This window comes from Pygocentrus nattereri, chromosome 4, assembly GCF_015220715.1.
Source record: "Pygocentrus nattereri isolate fPygNat1 chromosome 4, fPygNat1.pri, whole genome shotgun sequence".
NCBI classification, from domain to species: domain Eukaryota; kingdom Metazoa; phylum Chordata; class Actinopteri; order Characiformes; family Serrasalmidae; genus Pygocentrus; species Pygocentrus nattereri.
Window position 1 is genome coordinate 1,515,660 of NC_051214.1, and position 27,659 is coordinate 1,543,318.

The following is a 27,659-nucleotide window of genomic DNA, read 5'->3' on the forward strand; positions in this document are numbered from 1 at the left end:
CGAAGAGAAGGACATGAAGAGAGAGTGAGAGACGGAGAGAAAGCCACTGCTGTAAATGCTAATAAAAATTATTTTATTATTTTATTAAGCTTTTCATATTTGACATTTTCTTACGACTTTGCCGTAGTATCTGCCTTTAAATCAGGGATTGACATGTTGTCCATATTAATCTGTACGTCTGGTGTTTGTACAGGACTCCCACACTTTGAACAAAATGGGTGCTGGTTAAGTGTGATGTTGTCATCATTAAAAGGGTTGTCTAGAATCATAACATACATATACGTTAACAAGCCTATAATCTAGCCACCTGTTCAACACAGTAAGACGACTTATAACATGTCAAGGACGGGATACATTGCTGAACACATTACTAGCTGATTGTAAGGCAGGCCATGAATTTTCAGATTTCTATTAAAATCTTCTTACCATCACAGTTTATGTATGTGGCATTGTTGCAAAACGAAGCTGGATCCAGGCAGGTAATATAGCACCCTGCAAAATTCCACACAGTTATTTGAGCCCATCAGTTTCAACAAATTCAACATAAGTAGCATTTCGCTGCTGTCGGAACAAAACCTCGTATCTCCGAAATGGTCACTTCACAGGAGAAGGAAAAAACATGGTCTACTTTTAATGCAAGTCAATGGAACCAGAATTTTTTCCGAGTCATTTTGGGTCGTTTTCAGTTTGTCTGTTCATCATGAAATTTACACAGAATGTAAAGGGAAACTGAAAAACGACAAAAACGGAGATACGAGGTTTAGAATTGCAACGTGGATATATGAATTATTGGAGTGTTGATCATTCAGCAGGGGTTGAGTATTCCGTACCTCCCGTTTCATAGACCAGATCTTGATTTCCAGTGCATTTTGTGAAGTTTTCTATGAGGAGAAAAAAACAAAAACACAACCCCGTCTTATTACGGCAACGCTTGTATTACATTTTTACACTCCTGTTGTTCTTACTAACAAAACGTGAATCAAAGTCTGTGGATTTTTTATTAGTATTAGTATTATTATTATTATTAATCATGAGACAGACATAAAAAGGTAATTTTGGAGTTTCTGTGGAGACAAGAAACAGAAGACGAGGCTTCTGCTACACTGTAATCCTGCAATTTGTTTTAACTCAAATAAATGAAGTCTGTTGTACATAAAACTCAAGTGTATCCCACAAGTTCAACAATTTTGAGTTAAGGGAACATTTTTGATGATTTTGCACACTCAGCTGGCATTTTTGAGTTGACTTAACTTATTGCTATTTAGTCGAATCTGTTGCCATGGCAGCTTTCAAACCCCACATTCAAAAAAATGACAACATTTCTGTTGCTTTTAATAGTTTTTAGTATTAATGTTGCTGGATTAATGTGTGAGACTGAGTAAAACTACGGGAGCTGTAGAATATACTTACATGTTTGCTTTGTCATTACAATCTTGTTGGATAAAACGTATATTTCTTTCCCATTGGCTCCTGGCTCCATCTATTTGCATATTGCTTGTATTATATTGTCTCTTTCCATTTGTTTTACGGACCTTCAGTGTGTTTTCATCCCACCCAGACAGCTTTTCTTCAGGCGTATGCTTTTCATACATGCTATACTCAGCTGCCTGACCTTGTGTTGTTGGCTAAAAGTGTAGGTCATCGTCCTCTTTGCTAGTGAATTGGGGTCTTTGTTGGTAGGTGACCACCATTGGTGTTTGGCAAAGTGGTCAATGTCACTTAATTCGAAAAAGTTTCTTAATTGCCCAATGAAATGTATGATTCAATTGCAATTTCTAAACGTTAAATTAAAATAATTACAATTTCATGGGTTTATGTTGACCTAATACAAATGACACGTTTTCATTACACTTTACTTCACCCGGTTTCCTCAGTCTTGTTGAAAGTACATTCAACTCATCCTGGCTTTAGTGTTTTTGCAGGAGCAAAACATTGAACTGCCTTGAATGAGAACACCACCCATCAGCTGCCTAGCAATAGCTGTCTGAGTGCCAACTGCAAACTCAAATATGCTTAAAAATATTGTTGCCACATCTAGAAATACTGAAGAAAAATCAGGCTACTACTAAACAAAAGCAGGCGGTGTAAATAAATGTTCTCCATATATGGACTGGGAGGTGAACGATAGGCTTTAACCTCCTCATTCCAAATGTCCAGTATGCTGGACTTTCCCAGGTATTGCAGCTCTGTAGAAGCAGCTGATCATTCCACGTTCTTTTTTTTTTTCTTGACGTAAACAAAATCAAATGCGGCCGCTGGCGAGGGACACGCTCACCACCCAAGACCAGCTCAGAACAGGTTTTGTACGTACGGTCCCTTTTGTCAAAGCTAGAAAGGGAAACTGTAGATATTTATTCCTACAGACAGCCTTTTTGGGATCAAGCTGAATGTCCAGCAGGCTTTGGGAATTCAGTAAATCATGCTTTGATTAGTTTTATAGTCATTCAAGATTTTCGTTTACTTTGTTGACAGTGGAATCTAACGTGCATTTCGAAGTGACGGTAGACGACGTTCCATGAATTTGGGGATAATAAAGTTTTTTTAACGCCATTAGTGGATTTCGCTGTGCAGTATAGTAGATACTGGAATTAGGCTAATGAAATATTGAGAAATCATTGTGATAACAGGCCAAACACCAGGAAAAGTTGATCTGTAACAAAGAAACGTTATTCCTGTGACACTGAGCTAGCATATAAAATGCATGTAATATGCGTCTAATATATAAATATAATATATAAATCTATGCAGTGTGTAATATAGATTAAATAATGTTTTCTGGCTTTTTTCTTAAATGACTGACTGTTTAAACCATTTGTTCATTTCAGATATAGTAACGCAAACTAGTGTATATGCCTTGTGTTAAAACACATTTTTCACTTATTATTATTATTATTATTATTATTATTATTATATAAAAGTAACTGTAAAAATTATTTCGTATTTTAGGAGCCATTCATTGACATTGAAGTCTGTGATTTTGTGGACTGTCTGATTCTAGGAAATAGCTTTTGCAATCACAGGGATGTGAAGATGTGCCTTATTATTCAGTGACTGCAGGGACTAAAGTGTCCAATAAAACTTTGGGGCCACTGGTGGGCCCTGGCCATTTAAGGGGCTTGCCACTATTGTGTTAACCACCTCAACTCTATGGACCGACTGACAGGTCAAGATTTCCCTTCCTCACTCTCAAAACTACACAGACCGATCAGGCATAAAATTCTGACCACCTCCTCGTTTCTACGCTCACTGTCCATCTTATCAGCTCCACTTACTGTATAGGTATGTGCAGCTATACAGTAAGATGGACAATGAGCATAGAAACACTGAGGTGGTCAGTATGTTATGCCTGACCGGTGGATATTGCATGTCAGTTTTTTAGTGGTAAGTGAATAATTCAGATGAGCTCCTGGATAATAAACTTTAGGATCAATAGCTGGAAATTAAGAGTTTAAGGGGTTAGTTTAGTGAAGGTGCCAGTAATTTAGTGCAGTGTGGATTTATGTAAACTAATTTAAAGATTGTAAATTAGGAGAAAGCCAAAATATTCTTAACATACCTCCCGTCCACGGTTGCCCGGTTGTGCCACATGCACCATTTAGGAAGTAAATTTTTTGTGTGGGTCTGATTCCTTTATCTCTGGTCAAGAGGAGCTGGTATGTGCCATTTTCTTCTATCAACCACATTCCAGTGTCTGCATATGTACAGTCTAAGAGAAAATCACGACAAATAGGTCAATAATTGGTTCACAGTGTTAAGATTAAACATGAAACATGAAAGGACGGTGTTAAAAGATTTTGAGCAGCGCGTTTAGAAATACTATATAAGGTTTGCAGGGTAACTCAGAAAAAGCTCATCTGAACTTTGAGTTCCACGCAAAAACACACCTTTATATCCCGTTGGCGAAGTGGAACCCGGCGGCTTCGAGTTTATTTGAGAAGCCTGGACATCTCCCGGTTTTTGGGGTGGAGAAATAGGATGGGAAAGTAGTGGGTTGCAAAAGCAGCGCTGCGTGAAAAGAGAAGTGTAGAAGGAAACGCGTGGGATCTTAGACGGGTGGGACAAGGAGCACCAGGTGTGTCTTTCCTCCCAAACCTCAGGTTATCTCAAGCCACACCTTCAGGATGTGGAGACTGTATGACTGAATGAGTGGAGAGAACAACAGCCTCTTTTCCATTCATTCATTCATTCCTTCCTTCAGAACCATCAGCCAACTGTGTTTTGCACACAGAGGAATTAGACCTCCGCATTTATTCCATCCATGCAGTGAAACACCACACACACACTAATGAGCACACACTAGGGGCAGCAAGCACACTTGGGGGTTGGGTGTCTTGCTCAAGGGCACTTCAGTCATGCACTGTCGGCTGAGGGGATCGAACTGTCGACCTTCTGCTCACAAGGCTGGTTCCCTAACCTCCAGCCCATGACTGCCCCATTGCAGGGCCAACCGGTTCTGAGCACAGAGGGTAAGTGTTCCAGTGGCTTTTCTACAAGGACATGGTTCCATGCGGAACGCTTAAAAACCAGGCTCAGCACATTTTCTTGGCTCCGTTACCTAACTGTGCTCGGGCCAAAGATCCATTCGGTGGGATGATGCAACAGCACAGCTTTTCACTGATGGGTTCTATGTTTGTGTGGGAATTGTGCTGCCGTGTCCTGCTGCGCTATTCCAAACCTGAAAACGGGCAGATGAGTTCAGTTCATTCTTTAAATCCACCGTTTAACAAGCGTCGAAGCTTCAACATCACACCAGTTCCTAATTGATAAACGGTGCTGAGAGACTAGATGGTTAGAATTAGCTCAGCTAGCACCGTGTTCCTATTCTGACTAACAGAAGCTTACGGTTGGTGGGGCACTGCCCAACTGATCACCCGTTGGGTTCCATAGCTCACTAGTTTATAATGCCTTCTTTTGATTGTGAACTTGAATCACCAGTAAAGGAGTCAGCCCTCTATTCACAGTTGATTTGGGGCCTCTTGTGAGGACAACAACAGTAAAGCTGGTTGGCTCTTGTGGCTCTAGGGCAGACACTAATGAGAGAAGACTAGCAGAAAACATGTGCTTCGCGCAAAGAAGCAGAACATGAAGAAGCTGAAGGACCCTTTGGCTGCCGTGGAGCTGTACTGTAGTGCTGCTGTGCCCTTCAGTAAGGCACAGCCTGGGTTGCTCCGGCTCCGGCATGGCACCAAAATACAGCTCGTAACCTCTGTGCTCTGAAATGTACGTTAATGCAGCTGTATGTGAGGAAAAAGAAGGCACTGAATACTCACTGTATATATCAGTATTATTGAGTGACTGCAGAAAGTTTTCAATATCTGAAGAGAGAGAGAGAGACAGAGAGAGAGAGAGAGGGAAAGAAAATTAAGCCAGCGAATCCGTCCACGACGACTGAGCAGTGATATATACGTATACATTAGGGTGGAGATGCATGAGGGAAGAGGTGCCCTGGATACCCACCAACGTCTGACAAACCCGCGAGCTGTCGTAGGATATTGGCTGTGAAGGAAAGAGCATAAAACGGGAACTTAGAACTAAACAGCGAAATAATCGGAAGCTTTTACATTTGCATAGTGGAAATCAAAAGTTAAAATTATACGCAATTTTACAGCTTTAGGAACACAGCTTTAACTCACTGGTCATTTTTACACTACAGGAATATTTTGTTGTGAAGCGTACGTCAAGGTCCGGATACTCACGATGTTTTTTCAAGTATTCCTGGGATCGTTTAGAGAGCTTTGAAATGTTGTCACACGGTTTATTTTTGCCTGTGAAGGAAACAGAGAGAAAGGCAGGACTTTTAAGACTGAGTGTTTAAGTAATTATGACACATCTTCTGAAATGACTGAGTGGATTCAGAGACCGTTTGCCCCAGTTTCCCTGCACTTTTAACAAGTGATATCTGGGAAGCTACTATATAATGAGACCTGCAGTAAAGACTGGACTTTCCTCTGAAGTGGTGGGTATTCCATTTTTTTTCAGAAGGACTGCAAAGGACTGTCAGGATACTTTTGGACACATAGCGCACAGGTGCTTTGAGGAACTGAGTGGCTGACTGTTTTGCTGTTTGCAGAAATGTGGCACATCTCCATCACTGTCTAGTTTAAATAAAACTACTGGATTCCTGTAGTTCAAATAAAACAATCTTCTATATATCGCTACTGTCGGATCAAAACCTCGTATCTCCACAATGGTAACTTTACAGGAGAAGGAAAAAACCTACATTACTTTCATTGTAAGTCAGTGGAACTGGAATTTTTCCCAAGTAATTTTTGGCCATTTATTTTGGTCCATCCTTCACGAGTATTACACGCAATATAAAGACCAACATGCATTTTCAAATTACGTCAAAAACAGAAAAAGACAAAAATGGAGATACGAGGTTTTGTTCCGACAGCAGCGATGTACTGGATTGCTATAGACCAGATGGAAAACTCTCTAGACGGCCTGCATTCGATTGCTGTACTTACACACTTGACGTACTACAGCTACACTCAAACATATTGTAGCTCACTGAGCAAAAATATACAAACGTGACTGAAAAACTCAGGCAGCTGAACTAACAGCCGTCCTATAAATGCCTGCAGGGCGGCACTGACTCCCTCATCAACCGCCTACGGTCCTAAAACTTGTCATACATGTATATATAAAAACAAATACACACCATGTAAATATACATACATACCTTTTCCACAGCCTACTGGGTTTGTTGATGTTGGAGCTATAAAGGTAAATGTAAAATATTAACATGGGGAACAGAGGGAGATACTGGATTGTAGAACTTGGTGTCAGGTGTGATACCTGTGCTCGCCACCAGAGGTCAGCCTCACCCGAATACTGACTTACTCCCACGATGCACCCTGACCCCTCACCTGCAGCTCATTTCGCCTGCCTATTTAAGGACCTTCAGTGCGCTGACTCAGCGTGAAGTGTTGCCAGTTTTCCTGCATGCTGAGCCTGGTCTCCTCATTGGTTATGGTTTTGGATTGCCTTGACTCTGTTCTGTGCTCTTTGACTGCTTCTGGATCTCCCTTTGGTGCTTTTGCTGGTTTTGGGTTTTTGTAGTGTTTTGACCTTTGGACTGTTTTTGACTCTGACTCTGTTTTTTGGGTTAAACGGGATTATAGATTCCAGTCAGCCTGGAGAGTCTTCCTCACGCTTAGCTTTTTTTGTGTTTTGGCCTAAGGAAACATGACACACTGGTGTGGGTGGGAAAACGTCCATTCTCCACACCTTTAACTATAAAACCCTTTTCTCTATTTTCTTTTTTGTATGTTAGCCTGTATCTTCCCAGAAGACTGTAAGGAGCACTTCTGTGCTGTGTGAATGCCATAAACTTTTGCAATGTGCGTACCTGTAGTTGTCTGAAGTGTTGCATTAGATGTGGGAATCCCACGTTTTCCCATGATAATGTTGATTTTTCAGTTTTTTCTGAGATGTCTAGTTACACTGTATAGACAGAAGTATTGAGACACACCTTCTAATAATTATGTTCAGGTGCTGAGTGTCTAGCCTCTGTTGAATCACTAAATAGTTCCAAACTGCCTCTGGAAGCAACATCAGCAAAAGAACTGCGTGTCAGGAGCCTCATGAAATGGATTTCCAAGGCTGAGCAGCTGCACACAAGCCTAAGATCAAAATGTGCAATTCCCAAGTGTCGACTGGACTGGAGTAAAGTGCCACCACTGGACTCTGGAGTAGTGGAACAGTGTTCTGTGGAGTGACCCATCAGCTTCTCTATCTGACAGTCTGATGGACGAGTCTGGGTTTGGAGAACGTTACCTGCCTGACTGCACTGTGCCAGCTGTAAAGTTTGGTGGAGGAGGGATGATAATATGGGGCTGCTTTTTTAGGGGTTGCTCTAGAACCCTTAGTTCCAGTGAAGGGAATCTTAAAGCCTCAGCACCAAGGCATTCTGGACAATTATATCCTTCCACTCTTCCGCTTTGTGGAAGAACTAGAAGTTTGGGTAAGAACTCGATTGGCCTTCACGGAGCCCTGACCTCAACCCTATCCAACACCTTTGGGATGAACTAGAACGGAGATTGTGAGCCAGAACCTCTCGTCCAACGTCAGTGTCTGACCTCACAGATGCTCTTCTGGATGAATGGGCGGAAATTCCCACAGACTCTTTCCAACGTCTTGTAGAAACTTCCCAGGAGAGTGGAAGCTGTTAGAGCTGCAAAGGGGGACCAGCTCCATATAAAGCCTATGGATTTAGAATGGGATTCATGAAAGCTTCTGTAGGTGTGACATGTAGGTGTCCCAATACTTTTGTCCATGTAATCTATTTGTCATAATCATGACATAACAATGGATGTTTTTCTGAGATAACGTAATTACTTTCTTGAACTTTCGACATAAATTTTGGTTACTAGAGGTGGGAAAAATAACAGATGCGTTGTGATTGTCTTGAAAGATTCCGAATCAGCTGAACACACAGCTGGAGGCGTTGGGGTCGGCGACAGCAGCCGTAAAAACTGGGAGGTTCTGCATATCTGTGAATTCGACTTGCTGCTCCTAACGCTGTGGCCTGCTCTTCTACATCGTGCAAAGAACCCTTTGCACGGTTAAAGTGCTCTTTGCATCATGAAAGGGTTCTTAATGTTCTGTTGATGGTTCTATATAGCGCCTAAAGGGTTCTTAAAGTCTTACAATTTCAAGCTCTAGGTAAACCCTTTTCAAAAAGCATCTACAGAACATTCTCAATCAATTTAAGAAACCATTGAATTATTCAAAGAACCCTTTAATAATGCGAAGTGTTCTTCGAGTGTTCATGGTTTTTTCTAAGAACTATTTTCTTTACCAAAGAACCTTTGAAGAACCAAACTTCTTAAGAGTGGCAGATATACTGGTATGCCCACAGCATAGTGCACTACACATGAAAATAATTTAACAAAGTTCTGTTGAAGTTAAAGAAAAAAAACGTTGTATTTGAAGATAATTGAGGATTTTTTGAGAACATTGGACACGCAGGATTGAATAAAGACTCGCTCAGCACTTAAACAGCTCAGCCAGCTAAAAACAGTGGCGTTTGAATTGAATTCATATGACAACGGAAACCAAGATGACCAAGCTCAATGGAGTGTTACAGAAAAGACGAGAAAATGATGGTGAACGTGTGAAGCTTGAACTTTTCTGCCAGCAGCTTTGTAGTGGAATTTTTCATTCCACCTTAAATGGTGCAGTTCCATCGATGTTCTCGAGTCAAGTCTCAAGTCTCAAATTTGATGACTTGAGACTTTTCATGTCACTGGCTACAAAATGTGTGTTTTCTGTTTTAATCAAATAAATTTGGCGTTTTTCACACGTTCGCCTGTATCTTCTCAAAAGACTGTAAGCAACTGTAAAGGGCTTCTTCAATGTCATTAGGCTTGCGTACCTGTAGTTGTCGTTTGTGTTATAATTTTGTTGAATGTCTCTGCTGTAAAAAAAAAAAGAAAAAAAGGAGTTTTTAAAAGTATGGAAGCCCCAAAATATGAATTCACGTTTTTTATTTTCTCCATCATCCAATGATGAGTCAATTTTAGTTTTCTCAAGATATGACTAGTTATTTATGTCATAATCACGACGTAACAACCGTTTTTTTCCTGAAAGAAAACAAAAGAATTACTGTCTTTAGATCCTGTGGGATCGTGCATCCATATGCTTGAGCATGGTGGTCTTTCATTTCAGGAAAGGTTTTCAATTGCTTTGATCTCAAATTATTCAGGGAGCTCAGAAAAACATCTGTTGTGTCACTAATTAGAGCCATAGTCCACGAGTCTGGGCTTGAGATGTTCTTTAGCTGTCCTGGACTGCATCTTCAGTTCATCTCGAAGGTCTCCGAGCTGAGCAGTTTGATGGAAATGTAAACCGTTTGGTCTAAAGTCTTCCGGAAAGCTCTTTAACTATTCAGTGTGATAAACCGCAGTGAGAGGTAACCTTTAACCATGCTGCCTGGTTTTTGGCCGCGGCCATTACCTGCCTTTCTTTGCCCCCGTTACAACTTTTTTGAAGCTTATTGTTGGCATCAAATTCAAAATGGGCAAATGTTTGTTTTAAAAACATACGGCATTTGGCTGATGCTTTTATCCAGAGCAGCTTACAATTTGATCATTTTACACAGGTAGGTGAAGGTGGTGTTAGGAGTCTTGCCCAAGGACTCTTATTGGTATAGTGTAGGGTGTTTACCCAGGTGGGGGATTGAACCCCAGTCTACAGTGTAGAAGGCAGAGGTGTTACTCACTACACTAACCAACCACTATATACCCACTACACTAACCAACCGCTATATACCCACTACACTAACCAACCACTATATACCCACTACACTAACCAACCACTATATACCCACTACACTAACCAACCACTATATACCCACTACACTATACCAACCACTATATACCCACTACACTAACCAACCACTATATACCCACTACACTAACCAACCACTATATACCCACTACACTAACCAACCACTATATACCCACTACACTATACCAACCACTATATACCCACTACACTAACCAACCACTATATACCCACTACACTAACCAACCACTATATACCCACTACACTAACCAACCGCTATATACCCACTACACTAACCAACCGCTATATACCCACTACACTAACCAACCGCTATATACCCACTACACTAACCAACCGCTATATACCCACTACACTAACCAACCGCTATATACCCACTACACTAACCAACCACTATATACCCACTACACTATACCAACCACTATATACCCACTACACTAACCAACCACTATATACCCACTACACTAACCAACCACTATATACCCACTACACTAACCAACCGCTATATACCCACTACACTAACCAACCGCTATATACCCACTACACTATACCAACCACTATATACCCACTACACTAACCAACCGCTATATACCCACTACACTACACCAACCACTATATACCCACTACACTATACCAACCACTATATACCCACTACACTACACCAACCACTATATACCCACTACACTACACCTACAAAATTGATCAGTTTCAGCACTTGATTTGTTGTGTTATTTCCAATGAAGTGTAGGGGATGAAAGATTTGCATATCATTGCCTTTTAGTTTTTGTTTTTTTTTTCACATTTTACGGAGCTTTTTTCCCAACTTTTTTGGAAACTGAGCTGTGAATATTTTCTGTAAATATCTTCTGCACATTTAAATAAAAAAGTGGTTCCGCCCCTCATTATTTCTCATTAATAGCTGCTGCTTGTTGTGATAGTTTGTCTCTGATTTTGTTCTTGGTGGTTCTCATGTAGCCGTATTTCCGAGAGAGCCGCGTTAGTTCTTCTGATTTTTTGTTTTTGCATTTTGTTCATCTGCCTGTCTTGCGTTGCCTGCCTTGAAACTAATCCAGTGCCAACTCGGCAAATTTTGGGCACAAAAAAAACGAACAACGATACTGAATTAAGAGCGCTTTGGGTCTTCACACTGAAAAGAGCCAAAATTCACTTCGCTAGTGGACAGCACCTTCAACTGGACGCAGCTTTGCTTTGAAATGAGTGGATTTATGGTTCTTTAATGCCTCAGCAGCATTAGGCCAAACTTACCCACAGTATCAAATGAAAAGATACAGACTGTGTCACTGGCCGATGAAACTGTTGAAAGAAAGAAACCAGAAATGTCTTTTCACTCTTACTAGTGACTACACTGCTGTAAGTTAGCTTTAATTCAAGTACGTTTTAGCACAACTTACCAGAGTAATTTGGACAAGTGCTGTTTGGCATCTCCATCGGTCCTGTGTAGTTACCGTCAATCACGACGATGCTTGTGCAGCTTTTATCCATTTTACAGCTTTTACTAAGACCTACGAAGAGAACGCACATTTGCCCACAAGTACTTTAGTGAGTACTATTACCTAAATAACCTCAGGCGTTGCCTGTAACTACAGACGTTACCATCATTTGTAGAATATTAGACTTTGATTATACTTTACCACAAATTCAGTCATTTAGCCTTTAAAATGTAACACAGTGAAACAAAGTTTAGCAACATTGTAAAATAACAGTGCAACGGAAAAGTGGCAGGATTGTTTGATGTTAGTACATCAGGGAAAACGGTATTTGAGTATGCTAGGACCGCCCCACTATGAGGACAATAAACTATACAGGACTGTAAAAATAGGCTGTATAAGTACAGAGATGTGTTTTACTGTATAGGGACCAAAACGACTCACTCAGTGAAGACATTCCCAAAATCACAGCCAGAACCACGACTGATCTGTACGGTCCAGACTTCACACCAGCCGTCCACTTCATCTTCAGCTCACCGAGTTTCTCTTCACACAGCTGAAAGAACAGCGCAGTGATCCATCATTTCAATTAATATTGTAAATAATGCTTGTGTCTAGTGTGTCTTGATGATGTAATTCATACTGATCAGTCCAAATAATGTCCGTTTAACTTCAGTGTTGCAGTGATACCGACACTGTATCGGTATCGGTGCTGATGTTGGCACTTAAACACAGCATCAGCATCACCTATGCCTGATATCACGATGTGTTCATGTGCGCCAGCAGACAGTGAAGTGAAGCAAATACAAATAGATTTTAAACAGGAGTAGGAAAAATATCAGAGCTTATTGGTGATGGCCAATAATTAAGGTTTAAAATCTGTAAAATCTCAGAATTCAGAATTCATTCTGCGCGTGAATGTTTTTGTAGTAATCTTTCTTAAAATGAATTTTACCCTCATATACAAGTCCTGGAGTTAAATATTGATTTGGGTGTATTTTTATTGTGTAATTTTGTTCCTCAGCAGCTGATTTTCACACACATTTGCATCGGATTTGCCTGGACAGCTGTGGAGAATCTGCGGCTTTGCTTAACAAAACATGACATATAGAACATCACCAGCAGCAATTCAGCTAAAATAAAGACCCGAGACCAGAGAAAACCCTGTTTATACGTTGCTGTTATTTATTATAACAGTGTCTATGCAAACTTTCATACCCAGTAAACTCCTGCGTCTGTGGAAATGAGGGTCAGTGCATGTTTACTTTACTTTATCAGGGAGAAGCTCTTTAAAGCTGAGCAGCTCATTCACTCCAGCAAAAATACAGTGCCGTCCAGAATTATTCACGCTCTTAGTGCAGATGAGCGAAACTGTTTGTGGATAAAAAGCCTTTGTTTTCTGTCAGAATGATCTCACGCTGAGCTCCCACAACCAGATACGCTGACGCTTTCACAGAGGTCAAAGTAATAAGTAATAAATCTCATAAAGTAATAAATCCGTATAAAAAACTCAGAAAAGGGAGGGTGCACGATGCAGCGATGGCAGTGACTGTGGCATCTTTTTGTTTTATTTACATCATCTTTCTGGAGGGCACTGTTTATTCATACAGTATTCCTGCAAAGTTTTGTTCCCACAGTTATTCACATCGTCGCATTCAGTACAAAGCACACAGAACCCGTATAATATAGGTTTTTATATTGAATATGTTATTTTATGCTTGTTGTGTTGTCTGATACTCTAAGTAGTAACATTTGCTTAGGTACCTTCACATGAATACTCAGTTTTAAAAGGGAAAAAAACGGAAGGTCTGCTTCTACATTTAGAATTTCAATGAATGAAGGTGTTTGATTAGACTATGAATTGTACTTACGTCTGTTATTCCTCCTACAACCCAAACACAGCAGAGGAGCCACGGAAACAAAGGGCTTTATATTGTATTTACAGAAAACGGAACTCATCAAATACACTATACGTCTAGAACTCATCGTTTCCTCTGAAATGAAGGTGTTTATAGTGAGTCTGTGCTGCAGTAACAGCCTCTACTCTTCTGGCAAGGTTTCTAGATGTTGGAACATTGCTGTGAGGATTTTATTGAGCATTAGTGAGGACAGGTACTGATGTTGTATGGTCAGTTCTGGGACACTCCAACTCATCCCAAAGGTACTCCATCACTTCAGAGGACACAGTTCCACTGCTCCACAGCCCAATGCTGGGGGGCTTTATACACCTCTAGACCACACTGGGCATTGGACATGGTCACTATAGTCTAATGTGAGGCTGCTCCAGTGTCCCATAATATTGATCAATACTTTTCTATGGAGACCTTAAAGCACCTGGACTCACTCATTAGACTGTCTGGATACGTATAGTGCATGTTTGTTAGATTTAAGTAAAAATTCTGTAGTTTTGCTCGTTCTTTGAGTTACTCCTGTTAAATGAGCTGAAAAATGTGTGTCTTACCTGGTCAGATGAAGTTGGTCTCCTCAGTGATGAGTAGATTCGACTGTATCTGCTGTAACAAATGCTGTCTATGATAAACAGTATAATGTTTGAGGTGACTTAGTACATAATTTGCATGAGGTGGCATTTCATCTGTAAACTGCAGTTTCCTTCTCAGTGGAATTTGTCTCTGATGTCTTAGATGCAAATGCTCATTCAGAGGAAATGTTTCTTTGGCTCAGAATATTCAGCAGATATTAATGTTTTCTTTTCCTAACAACATGCCAGCTTTATGACACGGCTTCATTTGCTTGCCCGTGTGTCTCGTGGATGTCTCTACCTGGTCCATCTTTGGCTTTGAAGGCAAGCATTAGGGTTTTAAATCTAACGCTTGTATGATAAAAGGTGAATTTAGAAAGCAAAAAATCAAAAAATGCCTTCAGATTCCAGAGTTGCAGTAAGCTTAAAGCTCTGCTTTTCTCACATCTCCAGCAGGAAACTTTTTTACAAAAGTGGAACAGTTTCTTGTAAAATGTCTCTCAAATGTCTCACAAACATAAAGTACTGTTTAAATGAACAGTGGTTTCAGGAACATCTGGATTTTATGCCCTATAATTTTGACCAACTGTCTGTTTTAAATAATGAGCCACGTGAAGCAGCGAAATCTGCACTCAGCTGTGTGGGTCAGGGAGTCTCTCTCTCCCTTCATTCCAGCTTCCGTTCTTCTCAGGAGCCAAACTTTCAGCTCCCCAAAGAACCTGCAGACACACCTCCAGAGCTCAGTCTGAGAAGCTGGTTGATGATTTTCTGAACTAATCAAACCCATTCAGTGGTGCTGAGGTCTGGACTCTGGGTTGGTCAGTCCATCCAGCTTCTTTGTTTGATGTGTCCATCTCCTTTTCTCAGTGTGGTTCTTCTTGATCAGCTACACGTCCTTTCAGACCCACAGAGCTGAGTGGTCTTCTCACAGTGGAAGGATGGACAGAAACTCCTGTGGATGTTTTCAGATCTGAAGCAGCTTGATGTTCTCCTCTCTCTCAGAGATCAAAGCTTTCAGTGCTGTTTATCTGATGGGGCAGTTTTGGGGGCTACCAGCTCTTCCAGGTGGTTGTTATTTTCTTTGTAGCTTTTTTATGTTTCACTTTGACTTCCTCCTTCCTTATGCAGGTGGAGTATATCTTTTATCTTATCTCCTCACAAATATCTCCTGAAAAATGTATAACTTGAAGTTTGTTCTCTGACTAAACTGTGAGTTTCTGGTGGTGTTTTGTTATGGCTCCCAGTTCTGTATTAAATTCAGACCTGCTTTCTGGACCACTCAGTCACTCGTTGTGTACTAGTGATGTGTTTGAGGCGCTGCTCCATTATTTTTCGTGCCTATTTTAGACCTGCGGTGATGCATGCATGTTTATACTTCCGTTTGCAAATCATCATTGTTGCTCCATGAACATGACAGCCACAGGCGAACGTGTGGTTTTATCAGGAACATCTCTAGCTTAGAGGCCAAAAAATGACATTTATTCACAGTGTGCTCATATTATGAGAGGTTTTTCATATGGACACTTGCAGGAAGATTCATATCTAAACAAACTATTAAAACCAGGATCAGTAACCTCAAGCCAAATGAGTCCATCATACATGGCTCTTCTTCAGTTTTAAACATCTCAGATGCTGCCGACTCGAAATTCACCGCCCCTCTGATCACCTTCCTGTGTTAATGTTGATGATGAAATATTACAGTGATGGTGGTGAATAATGAGGAGATGGAGCTGTCTGTTTATTAGGTGGAGGAACATTGGGAAATGGAGACTGAAACTGGGGAGCGGCGATGCTCTGATAAACAGCAGGGGGCGCGCTCACAAAATCCTTGATCTCCAGTTTATCACACTTTTGTATGAATGTTTTACATTGGTAATGGTAGCTCTCTGGCAAATTAGGTCATTTTGATTATGTTTACATTTCAGCTGTGTGTTTATGGTCGGTTACTAGGAAACAGACATGACAGTTGATTGTCGATTGTCGATTGTACGATCAGATTTGCTTCTGTGTAATAACAGTATAATTTCATAATAATGTTTTTCTGTTGAATATTTATCAGTGGTGGACAGTAACTGAGTAACTGAGTAAATGTAATGAGTTTCTGTACTTTAGTATTTTTGGTGTATCTGTACTGAAGTTTCTCCGTTCTGGGCGTCTTTTTCCTTTCACTCCACTACATTTCAGAGTCTAATATCGACTTTTTCCTCCTACATTTTGAGAAATCTGTCGTTCCTTTTGGTTTCTGTGTGTATAAAAACGTCACATGTCAAAACGAAAGAAGCGCAAAGCCAGAGCACCAATCAGGGCCCAGCGGTCACTTTGTTTAGAGCTGGTTTTGACCTGTTGGTCATACCGACCCAGTGCAGCACGTGGTTCAACGTCAGCGCAGCAGCGTAAAACTTTGGGAGAGTCTGTTCAACATAAATGATGAACTAACCTAACTTTGTGTAAATAGAGCTCAATATAGAAATATGTCCACATATGCAGTCGAGACTGACGCGGCTTTTTTCTGAATTTCTACAAACACCATTTCATTTTATAGTAAATGAGTTTGGGCTGGTTTATGTTTATGAACAGACGCCTACAGATCAACATAGTAAAGGAGCTCATCTGTGATCCTGAGTTTAAAGCCAGTTTTTATTCAACTTAAACTTGGAACTAAGTTGTAAATAAATCTGAAACTGAAACTTTGCTTGTGTGTAAAAAGTGATTTCAGAGCCACTCGGTTCTCCCTGATGGAAACTGTTTACCTTCAGTGTTTTGTGCTTCTGATCATTTTAATAGACGTCAGCGTCACTAATTAATGACGTTCTATTAAAAGACTGGTTTACCAAGAGAGATGCTGGAGAACTTTCACCTGAAATGAGTTCATGAAGCCAGTCTGGTTATAAAAATGATAACAGGACATCAGAGCCAGAATTACTCTTTTAGTACTTTTACTTTATACTTAAGTACATTTGAAGGGAAATACTTTAGTACTTTTACTCAAGTGGAGGTCTAAAGGAGGAACTTCTACTTTTACTGGAGGAATATTTTACCTTGGGGGTCTCGACTTTAACTCAAGTACATGGTTTGTGTACTTCATCCACCACTGATATTAACACCACTTTACCCAGTAGCTGAATTGTGATGTGAGATTAAATCGTGAGATAAATTCACTGGCAAAAAGACAAAAATTACCAAGCAATCAAACCCAGAACCTAATATCAGTAAATATTTTATTCATCTTTAGAAGCACTCGGTTTATTCTCACTCCACAGATTTAGTCTAGCATTGGTTACGTTAGTCAAAAGCAGAGTAAAATATTTTCTATTTTATTTCTACAGTTAATATATAATAAAACATAATCAGCGCCAGGCCATATGCCGTTTTCATGGTTTCTATCTCTGTTTCTGTCCTCTGAAGACATGAATCTCAGTTTGTCTGCTGCCAGACTGAATCTCAGACAGGAAACACCAGGTACAGTCATGTGTAAAAGTTTGTGCACCCCTGGACAAAAGACACATCCTCTACAGAGACACTCTTCATTTTTAAATACTCAGTTACTGTTCATCTGCTGGACTGAACATACTGGGGGAAAATAAATCATTAAATGTGCAGAGTTTCCCGATGTGTCTCTGTAGACGACGTGTTCACATATTAAACACAAAACACATCATTTCAAACTTTTGCACACGACTGTGAGCAGAAATAAATATATCTAAATAGAATCTGTCAAATACATTAAACTGAAAACAGATCTACGCCTGTTTATGTACAGAGCTCCACAGTAAAGAGAGCTGGAGGATCTAAACGCTGAAGTGAACTTGCACAAGGTTAAGTTGTGGATTTGGATAAGAGGATGTTCAGAAGCGGTTTGGAAAATGGATGGATGGATGGATGGATGTTTCATTTGTGCTGTGAAGGTAATCTAATTCGAGGAAAAGAATATTCTGCTGTGATAAATCAGATGGTTTTCCTTACAGCACTGTTGGAGTCAAACATGAAAGCTGTGATCTAAACCAGTCAGATCACATCCCAATTCTAGAAGCCTTATCAGACCCAGGCCTGTTTGTATGTGTAGATGTCTGGAATCGAGACGGATTTCATGGAAATGTAAAGGAAGCGCAGTAATTCATCCGTGAATTTGGTGTCGATATTTTTCCCAATTGTCTTTGACACAGAAGCTTTACAGTTAAACTACTACACCAGCAGATTCAGGGTGCACCACTATCATCTATTGCTGCCATTCATAGACACATTCAGTAGAATTAGAAGTTAAAAGTCCCACTCAGCCCATGAAGCTTCTGAAGATCTTCCTGGCCTCCACACTCACACAGGCCTTCTAGCTTACATCACATCTCAGTCGTCCTCACACAGAGAATATAGTCCAGGTGGCATCACTTCCGGGCAGCTGCTCCTGTTTCATCCAGTGATCTGTATCTTAAGACTCTTTCGGCTTCTCGTACGGGTTCTCCACGCCGGTGGCCTCCGTGGTGGCGCTGGTCTTCTCTGAGGTCACCTGGTCCCCCACAAACCTACTAGTCTTGTAATAATAAATGAACAGGAAGAATCCTGAGGAGACACAAACACACCCACACTGAATCAGCCCATTGGGCTTCAATGGACTTTACTGTGACTTGTAAGCTACATCCACTCCGCAGCTGAACTTCTATATGTGGACTATACAGACTGTGGAGTGCGTGGTGTGTTTTAAGTGCATTACAATGATTTTATCATTGGTAATATTAGACAAGATATCCTGTCTTATAAATGTGATAAAATTAAAGTATTAAGATATACTAAAAATATACATATTGTAGTGTCCCAGCCATGGACACGTGGAAGGCGTGGCCATGTGGAACCACAAGTGCAAAACACCACGGGTACTGCCATAGCAGCAGTGAGAAACTTGTGACCTTGGGAATAGTTGCGTGTGGTGTTATGTGCATGTTTTTTGTTTTTTTGCATGTTTTTGCATGTTGTTCTTCTACACCAAAACCACATTGGTGTCAGAAGTGGGAATGCCTTCTTAGCAGCTTGGAGGGGAATAGTGAACCCAGTGGTGAAACAGCAGACAACAGAGTCCAGCCGAGGACTGCGAGGAGGAGAAGTTTGGCAAAAATGGATGGCAAGAAGATGGTGGTTGAGGCAGTATGACAGGTCTTGAGGGGGGAGACCCAGAAGAGGCCATCTGGATGGTGGCCAATGGTGGGGCCAGTTCTGAAATGACTGTTTACAACTTGTCTGCCTTCTAGCTGTTTCAGCTAGAAACAGGCTTCCCCTGCTGCATGTAGATTCAAAGCAGTGTTGAATGGAAAAATAATTTATTTCTAAGCAGTTTGTGCTGTAATATGTTGCATTTTAAATCTTTGTATAGTCATTTTTTTGTTATTTGCCACCTGTAATGATAGATTATATTGTTAATCATAGATAAATTATTAATTATTATATCATTTAGTATATTTGGTGCTTTGTATATGAAGCGAGGACTGAATGCATATATTTATTTGTTTGAATTGTTTCCCTACAGTGCTTCCCTGTAAGTGTTGCTACAGCTCTTCTGTGTTGTATTACTTTATTTTTATACTGTCTTATTTCAGAACTAAGAGCAGCATTGATTCTGGAAGAACTAACCCTTCCTCTTTCTTCTCTAACCCACCTTGGAAGGAGTTGAGGATGGTGAAGATGTAGTAGGACGGGAGGCGCAGGGCTCCGTAGGCGAAGAAGGCGAAGCCCCAGGTGAGTCCGAGTGTGCAGCACAGGCCCATTACGGTCAGGGCGTCTGAGGTGCCCGTTGTGGTGCGCTTAGCAGAGCCGGCGAGTGGTTCATGCCGATTTGCGGCTGTGCCTTTGAGGAGGAAGATCCATCGCAGCATGATGACAAAGGTAGTGAAGGTGAAGACGAAGATTACCGAGTAGTAGCCGATGTTCACCACGTAATGGACGGCAGAGTCGGTGATCCAGCACCTTCAGAACACAAGCAAAGGAGAATGCTGTGTAAATTCAGGGGAGCAGAGAATCAACCTGCCTTAAAGGGCAACAGAGTCATTAAGAGCGGTTTGGTGTGAAACTGTGTGTTCTGGATAAACTTACTGAGTCAGAGCCGTTCCCAGTGGTGGTGATGGGAACCAGACGTCCCTCTACAAGCTCCTACAGAAAGTTCCTACATGAACTGGTTCTGAATTCACTGCCTGATGACTGAGACGCTGTTTTATGAGAGTTTAGAGAACTTCAACTCCATTCATGGTGGAGGGAGACATGCAGGGTGCTGTGCGTCAAAATAGTCCCCAAAGAAAAACTGATTATTCCAGATTTTCCACTATTTTCCATCATCAACATTCCATATAAACTCAGAAGACTCATGTAGGTTCTCTGGTGGTTCTGGGTGGTAAATAAAGTGTCTATATCTGTGTTGTAGTCATGGCGACGGCTGGTTCCCATCACCACCACTGTAGAGACGTCTGAACCATTTCACATCAAACTGCTCTGAATCTCTCTGTTTACACCTCACACACTGAAGATAGAATGATGAATTCACATTATCTTTATTATTTACTATATTGTTGCGTATTGTTGTTCTCTGAAGGCTTTCGTTGCTGCAGTACTACAACCTTGTCTGCCATGTGAAGCTGTTTCTCTCTGAGGCTTTAACCCTCTGGGGTCCACCACTTCACCCGTTTGTCAAATCCTTTGTTTCTATATCTGTGTCTGTATCTTTGTGATGATCCAGCTCAGAAATCCAGTTCAAACCCTTCCTGAATCCATAGCGGCACCCTTTCCATTCCATCTTATCATGAGCTCATACGAGACTCACATCTGGAGTTATGAGCCTATGAAGAGAGGCTGAGATACACATCATCTGCCTGTCACTGTGTGGAGCTGCTGGATTCGTGTGTCCGTCTACATACTGTGTGAAACTGACCAACGGACACTCAGGAGATCACTAAGGACTGACCGTCACACCAGAAACCCTTCATTCTTCATTCATTCCACATCGGAGACTTGTGTGAAACGGCGTCAGAGAGTTTACAGCTGCTGAAGCTGCTGCAGCGGGTTTGGAAAGTGGTGATGAAGATAACGGAGTGTGTAGATATGAAACATATGAGGATCGTGTTCTATGAACAACCTTTAGAGGAGAATTTATGAAGAGATGAACACATCGAGAAAATAGAGGGGTAATCGTTATTAAACCCAAACTGACCCCTCCAAACAACTCGAGTCAAAATTTATTTATATCATGCTTTTTACAACAGGTCTTGTCACAAAGCAGCTTTACAGAAAAATCCGGGTCCGAGCCCGCATGAGCGTCATCAACGGCGTGTATGTACTTATGTACTGAGTAATTTCTAAGAAGCTGCACTGCAGTTCTAAGACATCCAGCTTCTAATGGCTGAAATTGCCTTTATATTCTGGCACCTGAGGCCTCAACAGTTGCACTATTTAAGGTGGAATGAAAATTTTGAATAACTAGCTGGTGAATAAGAAGCCGTATATGAACCACAGGCTCTATTCTTCTCTTATTGGATCATTTTGGTCTGAAATAAGATGCTAAAGCTCCAAATTAAGAGGAGCGATCAACAGTAAAATGGAGCTAAATGTTAAAAGAAGCACTTGGAAAGACTTATGCAAGTACAGTTCCGTCAAAACTCTACTTGTGCTAAGCTAAATGAGCTGTAGGTGAGGGATGAGGGAGTGAAGGACTCACATCTTCACATCCTTTCCGTCGTCAGCGTGAATGACTAGTTGGTTGTATTTTTGCAAACAGAAGACGACGGTGACAACAACCGCAGAAGGAGCTGAAAAGAGAAAATAATCTTTTACGATATCAGATCAAATCAAACCCAGTTCACATTTGACTTTAAAGGGCCCACAGCATGACACTGTGCTTTTAAATGAGATGTGTGAAAGTAAAGAACCTTTTAAAGGTACAGAGAACCCATACTTTATGTTCTGTTCTAATTCAAGGGTTCTTCCTACATTATGTAGACGTTAAAAAGGTTCTTCACACTCATGCATCTTATTTACAAAAAACGGTTCTCTAAAGAGTGTAGTTTAGATCCTATCCTGCACTATATGAACAAAAGTATTGTGACACCAACATGTCACAACTACAATGGCTTTTATTCTAAATATTCTATTTCGAATATTCTATTCTAAATCCACGGGCATTAATATGGAGTTTGTCCCTCTTTGCAGCTCTAACAGCTTCTACTCTTCTGGGAAGCTTCTACAGATGTTGGGGAGGGTCTGTGGGAATTTTAGCCCATACATCAAGAAGCGCATTTGTGAGGTCTGGCACTGCTGTTGGTCGAGAGGGTCTGGCTCACAATCTCTATTCTAGTTCATCATAAAGGTGTTGGATGGGGTTGAGGTCAGGACTTTGAGGGTCAGTCAAGCTCCTCCACACCAAACTCACCCAGTAGTGCCTTTATGGAGCTGCTTTGTGCACTGGGGCTCAGTCACGCTGGAACAGGAAAGGTTCTTCCCCAAACTGTTCCCACAAAGCTGGAAGCTACAACTGTCCAAAATGTCTTGGTGCTGAAGCATTAAGGTTCCCCTTCACTGGACCTAAGGGTTCTAGACCAACCCGTGAACAACAGCCCCATAGCATCACCCCTCCTCCACCAAACTTTACAGCTGGCACAGTGCAATGAGGCAGACTCTGTCTGAACTCACCCCAGCCGGCGATGCAGATCTTGGTGAGGTAGTGTTTGATAGATGTGGAGCTTCGGCCCAGCTGCAGACAGAGGTGGAGAGCCTCCAGACCGAACCACGTGAAGCTGGTCAGCAGGCAGTAGTGCATGAAGCCCGCCATCAGCTTACAGCCTATCAGGTTCCCCGTGTTCGCCACATACTCATTGGTCAGGAAGGTCAGGTTCAGCAGGACCAGCGAAACAAACAGGTTTATGAGGATGTGCACTGAATCGCTCTGTCTCGCTCTCCTGTGGAGAAACGGTGGAGAAGTAAATGTTTCTGGACCAGGACTGCACTGCATTCATTGTCTAAATTAGATCAGATAGTCTTTATTGTCCTCGAGGTTCAGTTTCGCAGACAGCAGCCAACACAGTCAACACAGTCGACACAGTCAACACACAAGTGTAAAAAATGTAGAATAAAATAGTATTTAGGAAAGGGCACAGGTACATACTGTATATACATATACAATGAGATTCACTTGAAAGAGGCCCCGAATATTCTGCTGTAACTCCTGTTAGGATGAAGCAAGAGCCAAAAAAGTACTCTGCATTCCTTGACATACGTGCAAATGATTGCATTACATACAATGCTGGAAGTGATCTCACACATGAAGGGGTACGGGGGTCTGCACCCAGAAGTTGCAAACGGAGGTTAAACATTGCGACGGCCGTCCGGCTCCTACCTCATCGCTCCAACTCAGGGGCATCCTGACTTGTTTGATGCTCCAGATACTGAGGAGCACATTGCACATTGTTTGGTTCAGATTGCTTCGTCCTGGAAAGACTTATTACAGAATATTCGGGGCCTCTTTCGAGTGAATCTCCCTGTTCTATGTAATGTAACAGCTGTAATCATATTTGCATTACAAAGACATATAAAAACACAGAGAGTACTTATGTCCTTGGCCAGTGGACCAACAGCTTGTTTCAAAGCCCAGTGGCTGATGGAACGAATGACCTCAGGTATCTGTTTGATTTGGCCCTCCTATGCAAAATGTACCTCTGTCCTGATGGCAGGAGAGGAAACTCTGCATGAAGAGGGTGATGAGCACTGCCAGAATGGCCTTTGCCCTCTTCATGGCTCTTATCTTGATAAAGATGGCTAAGATCCTTCAGGCCAGAGATCTTCTGGCTATTTCATTCGCTCCGCTGAGGTTGCCAAACCAACAGGTCACTGCATCAGTTAAAATCGACTCAATGAAAGTTGAACGATCAACATTAAAACCCCTTGACTGAAAATCTTGCAGTGGCCTTTTTTCAGTCTTGGCACTGATCCTGTTGCTATCCAGGATGGTGCCCAAATCCTGAATTGACCTACTGAACCCACAGCTGTGCCATGTTCTGAAAGTCGGTGACAGGAGGGTTTCGGTGGAAGTCAATAAGCATCTCCCTATGCCTGAGGGACACTGATGTGCAGTGCAGTGTGCAGTGCCAGCTGAGGGCCGAAAGATTACGAGTGTCCAATACTGACCGTCAGCCTTATCTCTTACGCTCAGGGATTTCTCCAGATTCTCTGAATCTGTTGATTATAGTATGTACTGTAGATGGTGGGATTTCCAAAGTCTTCGCAATTTTAGGTTGTAGAACATTTTTCTGAAATCGTTCCATAGTTTGTAGAAGCAGTTTTTTGCCGATCGGTGAACTGAGAGACTCCTCCGCTCTAAAATGCTCTTCTTATACCCAGTCATGTGAGTTTTGCTCCTCCAGCTGTTTTTTATTAGTACCACTTACTTTTCGAGCCTTTTGTTGCCCCGGTCCCAACTTTTTTGAGATGCATTGCTGCCATTGAGCTCTAAATGAGTTCATGTTTTTGATGAAATGGTAAAATGTCTCACTTTCAACATATGATATCTATTCTATCTATCTGTTGTGAATAATATATGTGTCTATGAGATTCACAAATCATTGCATTCTGATTTTATTTACATTTTACACTGTGACACAATTTTATGCAAATACAAAAATAGTGTATTTATAAAATAGTGTATATATATATATATATATATATATATATATATATATATATATGTATAAAGGCATTTCTCCACACTGTACCTTAACAGGAAATGCATGAAGAGGGCCACGCCCAGGAAGAAGATGGAGAGTCCACAGCCGATGGAGGTGATGTAGGTGAGGTTGCTCAGGTCAGTGCTGGATATGGTGTCAGTTGGGTTGGCCTGTGGAAACGTCATGTATTTAGCACACTCAGTCTCAGACTGCTGGCCTCTGCAGGTCCCTAAATCATCTTAAAAGGCTTTGGATTTCACGCTTTAATGGATTTCATACAACATTTTTCTTGTATTTCGGTTTTTACCCTTGGTTTTACCCGCCTTCTTTCTTTCCCTCTAAGGCTATGTACTTTCCCTGTAAAGCCAATTGACTGCCCTGTATTGTTCCTTACTATAAAAGCATAATTAAGAGGTTGAGATGTAAACTGATGTAAACGCTTTGTAATCTGTGTCTGAACTACGTTACCCAGAAAGCCCTTTAAACTGAAACCACACTGGAGGTTCGTCACACTGCCTACTGGAGGACCCTCATGCATGGTGGGTTCTGTGTGCATTCGTAGAACTGTAAGCCATACTGTAGTAATCATTTACATAGCTTTGCTGTGTTTATGCTGGCTGATAAATGTGCTGAATGTTCTAGATGCTGCTAAATTTGCTGTAGCTCTATATATGCGAGCACTTGGCTAAGGACAGATTACCGTGGTAGTTATTTCTGTAATTCATGCACATTTTTGAAAGAAACTTTCTACATTTATTTATTCAGACTGGTAGACTAGCTAGTGCCCAGGTAACATCTCAATTGCACCAAGTATTAATCACGGTATGTGCCCTCTGTTGGAATTGGCACATTAGTGCCAGATGGAGCTTTACTTTGTAACTTTGCATTGCTTGTTATTACAGCTGTTATTCAGAAACTCACTGTGTCATCTAGTGATCACAATCCTGAGCATCTTGCCGAGCTGTGAGTTTGGATTAACTCAACCTATGACTTGCCATCATGTGTCCTTCTGACTGAGGGCATCAACATTCCATATAAAGCTCAGAAGACTCGTGTAGGTTCTCTGGTGGTTCTGGGTGGTAAATAAAGTGTCTATATCTGTGTTGTCGTCATGGCGACGCCTGGTTCCCATCACCATCACTGTAAAGAAGTCTGAACCGCTTCACACCAAACCCTCTGAATCCCTCTGATTACATCTCACACACTGAGTTATGAAAACAATTTGAATCATTTATCATCTGAATGGTTTGTGCCTGTAGAACCTTTTTGAAAAGCATTGTATATAGCACCAAAAAGGGTTCTGCTATTGTTATCATGTCAAAGATATATATAATACACAAAGAACCCTTTTTGATGCTATATAGAACCATATACAACACACTCTCTATCGATCTGAAGAATCATTTCACCATGCAGAGAATTATTTAAGTGAGTAAGTGGTTCTTTGAGTATTCATTGTTCTACATACTAAAGAACCTTTGAAGAACCTTTTTTAAGAGTGTCTAAATGGTTCCCATTGGCTTCACTAAAACGTAAACCTGCTCAGAGGAAGATATAAATATAAAGTAACTACTAAGCTCAAGAGACAGATCATTATTTCCAGTAACAAACAAAATTCTCAGACATTGATCAGGTGGTACAGGCGCCAGTAAGTCAATGTCAATATTAGACAATATCCTTCGGTCCCCCGACCACCTGTGGAGATGTGCATTCCTACAGAATTCAGTTCCAACCTTAGTTCATCATAAACAGGTGGAACAGATCTCCACCTCTGTGAAATGAAATATATTATGAGCTGCTGATGAATTGGAACATGTTTCCAAACTCTGGCTATTGATTACTGATAGGTGATCAATGGAGAACCTCACCGCCATCAACAGGGCAAAGAAGGTCAAGTGCACACACGCACAGGTTACGCCGTCATCGGTTTCAATGGTGAAGCATCCTGTAGTGGTCCAGTTCGGTTTTGCCCCTGGTGGCAGCAGAGTAAGTGGTCAGTTATAAATTCACATGCAAAGTGTACCAAAACGGTAAAAAAATGACTCATTGCTTGATATACAACACTGAAATGTAACAACCTTCTCCATCCCAAGAGTGACAGTGAAGAGTGACACCACTCTGCAGAGAAAAAAAGTGACAGATCTGTTTAGGTAATAGTATAAAGTTGTGAAGGCAACACTCCTAAAGCTGTAGTTTGCAAATACAACCCCATTTCCAAAAAAGTTGGGACGGGGTCTGTTTACCGCTGTGCTTCATCACCTCGTCTTTAACAGCTCTGTCAGTGTTTGGGAACTGAGGAGACGCTGCTGTAGCTCTGAAAGTGAAATGTTTTCTGTTCTTGTTTGATTCAGGATTTCAGCTGCTCATCAGTTCAAAGTCTCCTTTGTCATATTTTTGATTTCATAATGCACCAAATGTTATCAGCAGTAACAGAGTACAGTACAGTACAATACAGTAAATACAGAGCAGTGCTGCTGTAATACATGCAGAATGTGGTTTGACGTTCTCCTGCTGAAATAATCAAGGCCGTCCCTGAAAAAGACGTCGTCTGGACGGCAGCAGATGTTGATAAAACATGGTTATATCATTCAGCATTAATGGAGCCTTCACAGATGCGCACGTCACCCACGCCATGTGCACTAACGCCCCCCTAAACCATCATGAATACTGACTTTAGAACTGAGCACTGATAACAAGCTGAGTGGTCTTCAGCCCGGAGGACTCAGTGTCCATGATTTC

At 41.2% G+C, this 27,659-nt stretch overlaps 2 protein-coding genes across 3 annotated transcripts in view; both read right to left on the bottom strand.

Annotated features, from left to right (window-relative positions):
* LOC108432880 (adhesion G-protein coupled receptor G2-like) overlaps positions 1-12,271 on the bottom strand; it is a 28,759-nt gene extending 16,488 nt beyond the window's left edge. Inside the window, exons 1-12 of the mRNA XM_017707006.1 lie at positions 12,201-12,271; positions 11,721-11,831; positions 11,575-11,622; positions 9,380-9,421; positions 6,683-6,718; positions 5,697-5,765; positions 5,458-5,496; positions 5,271-5,315; positions 3,557-3,706; positions 831-881; positions 427-492; positions 115-259 (exon numbers count right to left, since the gene is read on the bottom strand). Of these exons, the coding sequence (XP_017562495.1) occupies positions 115-259; positions 427-492; positions 831-881; positions 3,557-3,706; positions 5,271-5,315; positions 5,458-5,496; positions 5,697-5,765; positions 6,683-6,718; positions 9,380-9,421; positions 11,575-11,622; positions 11,721-11,831; positions 12,201-12,213 (815 nt within the window). The 5' untranslated portion in view covers positions 12,214-12,271. The remainder of the gene's footprint in view (positions 1-114; positions 260-426; positions 493-830; positions 882-3,556; positions 3,707-5,270; positions 5,316-5,457; positions 5,497-5,696; positions 5,766-6,682; positions 6,719-9,379; positions 9,422-11,574; positions 11,623-11,720; positions 11,832-12,200) is intronic.
* Positions 12,272-17,436: 5,165 nt separating this feature from the next.
* The window catches only part of LOC108432879 (adhesion G-protein coupled receptor G2-like), a 31,919-nt gene continuing 21,696 nt past the window's right edge, over positions 17,437-27,659 (bottom strand). For both annotated transcript variants that reach the window (XM_017707005.1, XM_017707004.1), the window contains exons 13-19: positions 26,999-27,038; positions 26,789-26,892; positions 24,969-25,090; positions 22,894-23,159; positions 21,923-22,013; positions 19,877-20,184; positions 17,437-18,789 (exon numbers count right to left, since the gene is read on the bottom strand). In XM_017707005.1, coding sequence (XP_017562494.1) covers positions 18,659-18,789; positions 19,877-20,184; positions 21,923-22,013; positions 22,894-23,159; positions 24,969-25,090; positions 26,789-26,892; positions 26,999-27,038 — 1,062 coding nt within the window. In that variant the 3' untranslated portion in view covers positions 17,437-18,658. The remainder of the gene's footprint in view (positions 18,790-19,876; positions 20,185-21,922; positions 22,014-22,893; positions 23,160-24,968; positions 25,091-26,788; positions 26,893-26,998; positions 27,039-27,659) is intronic.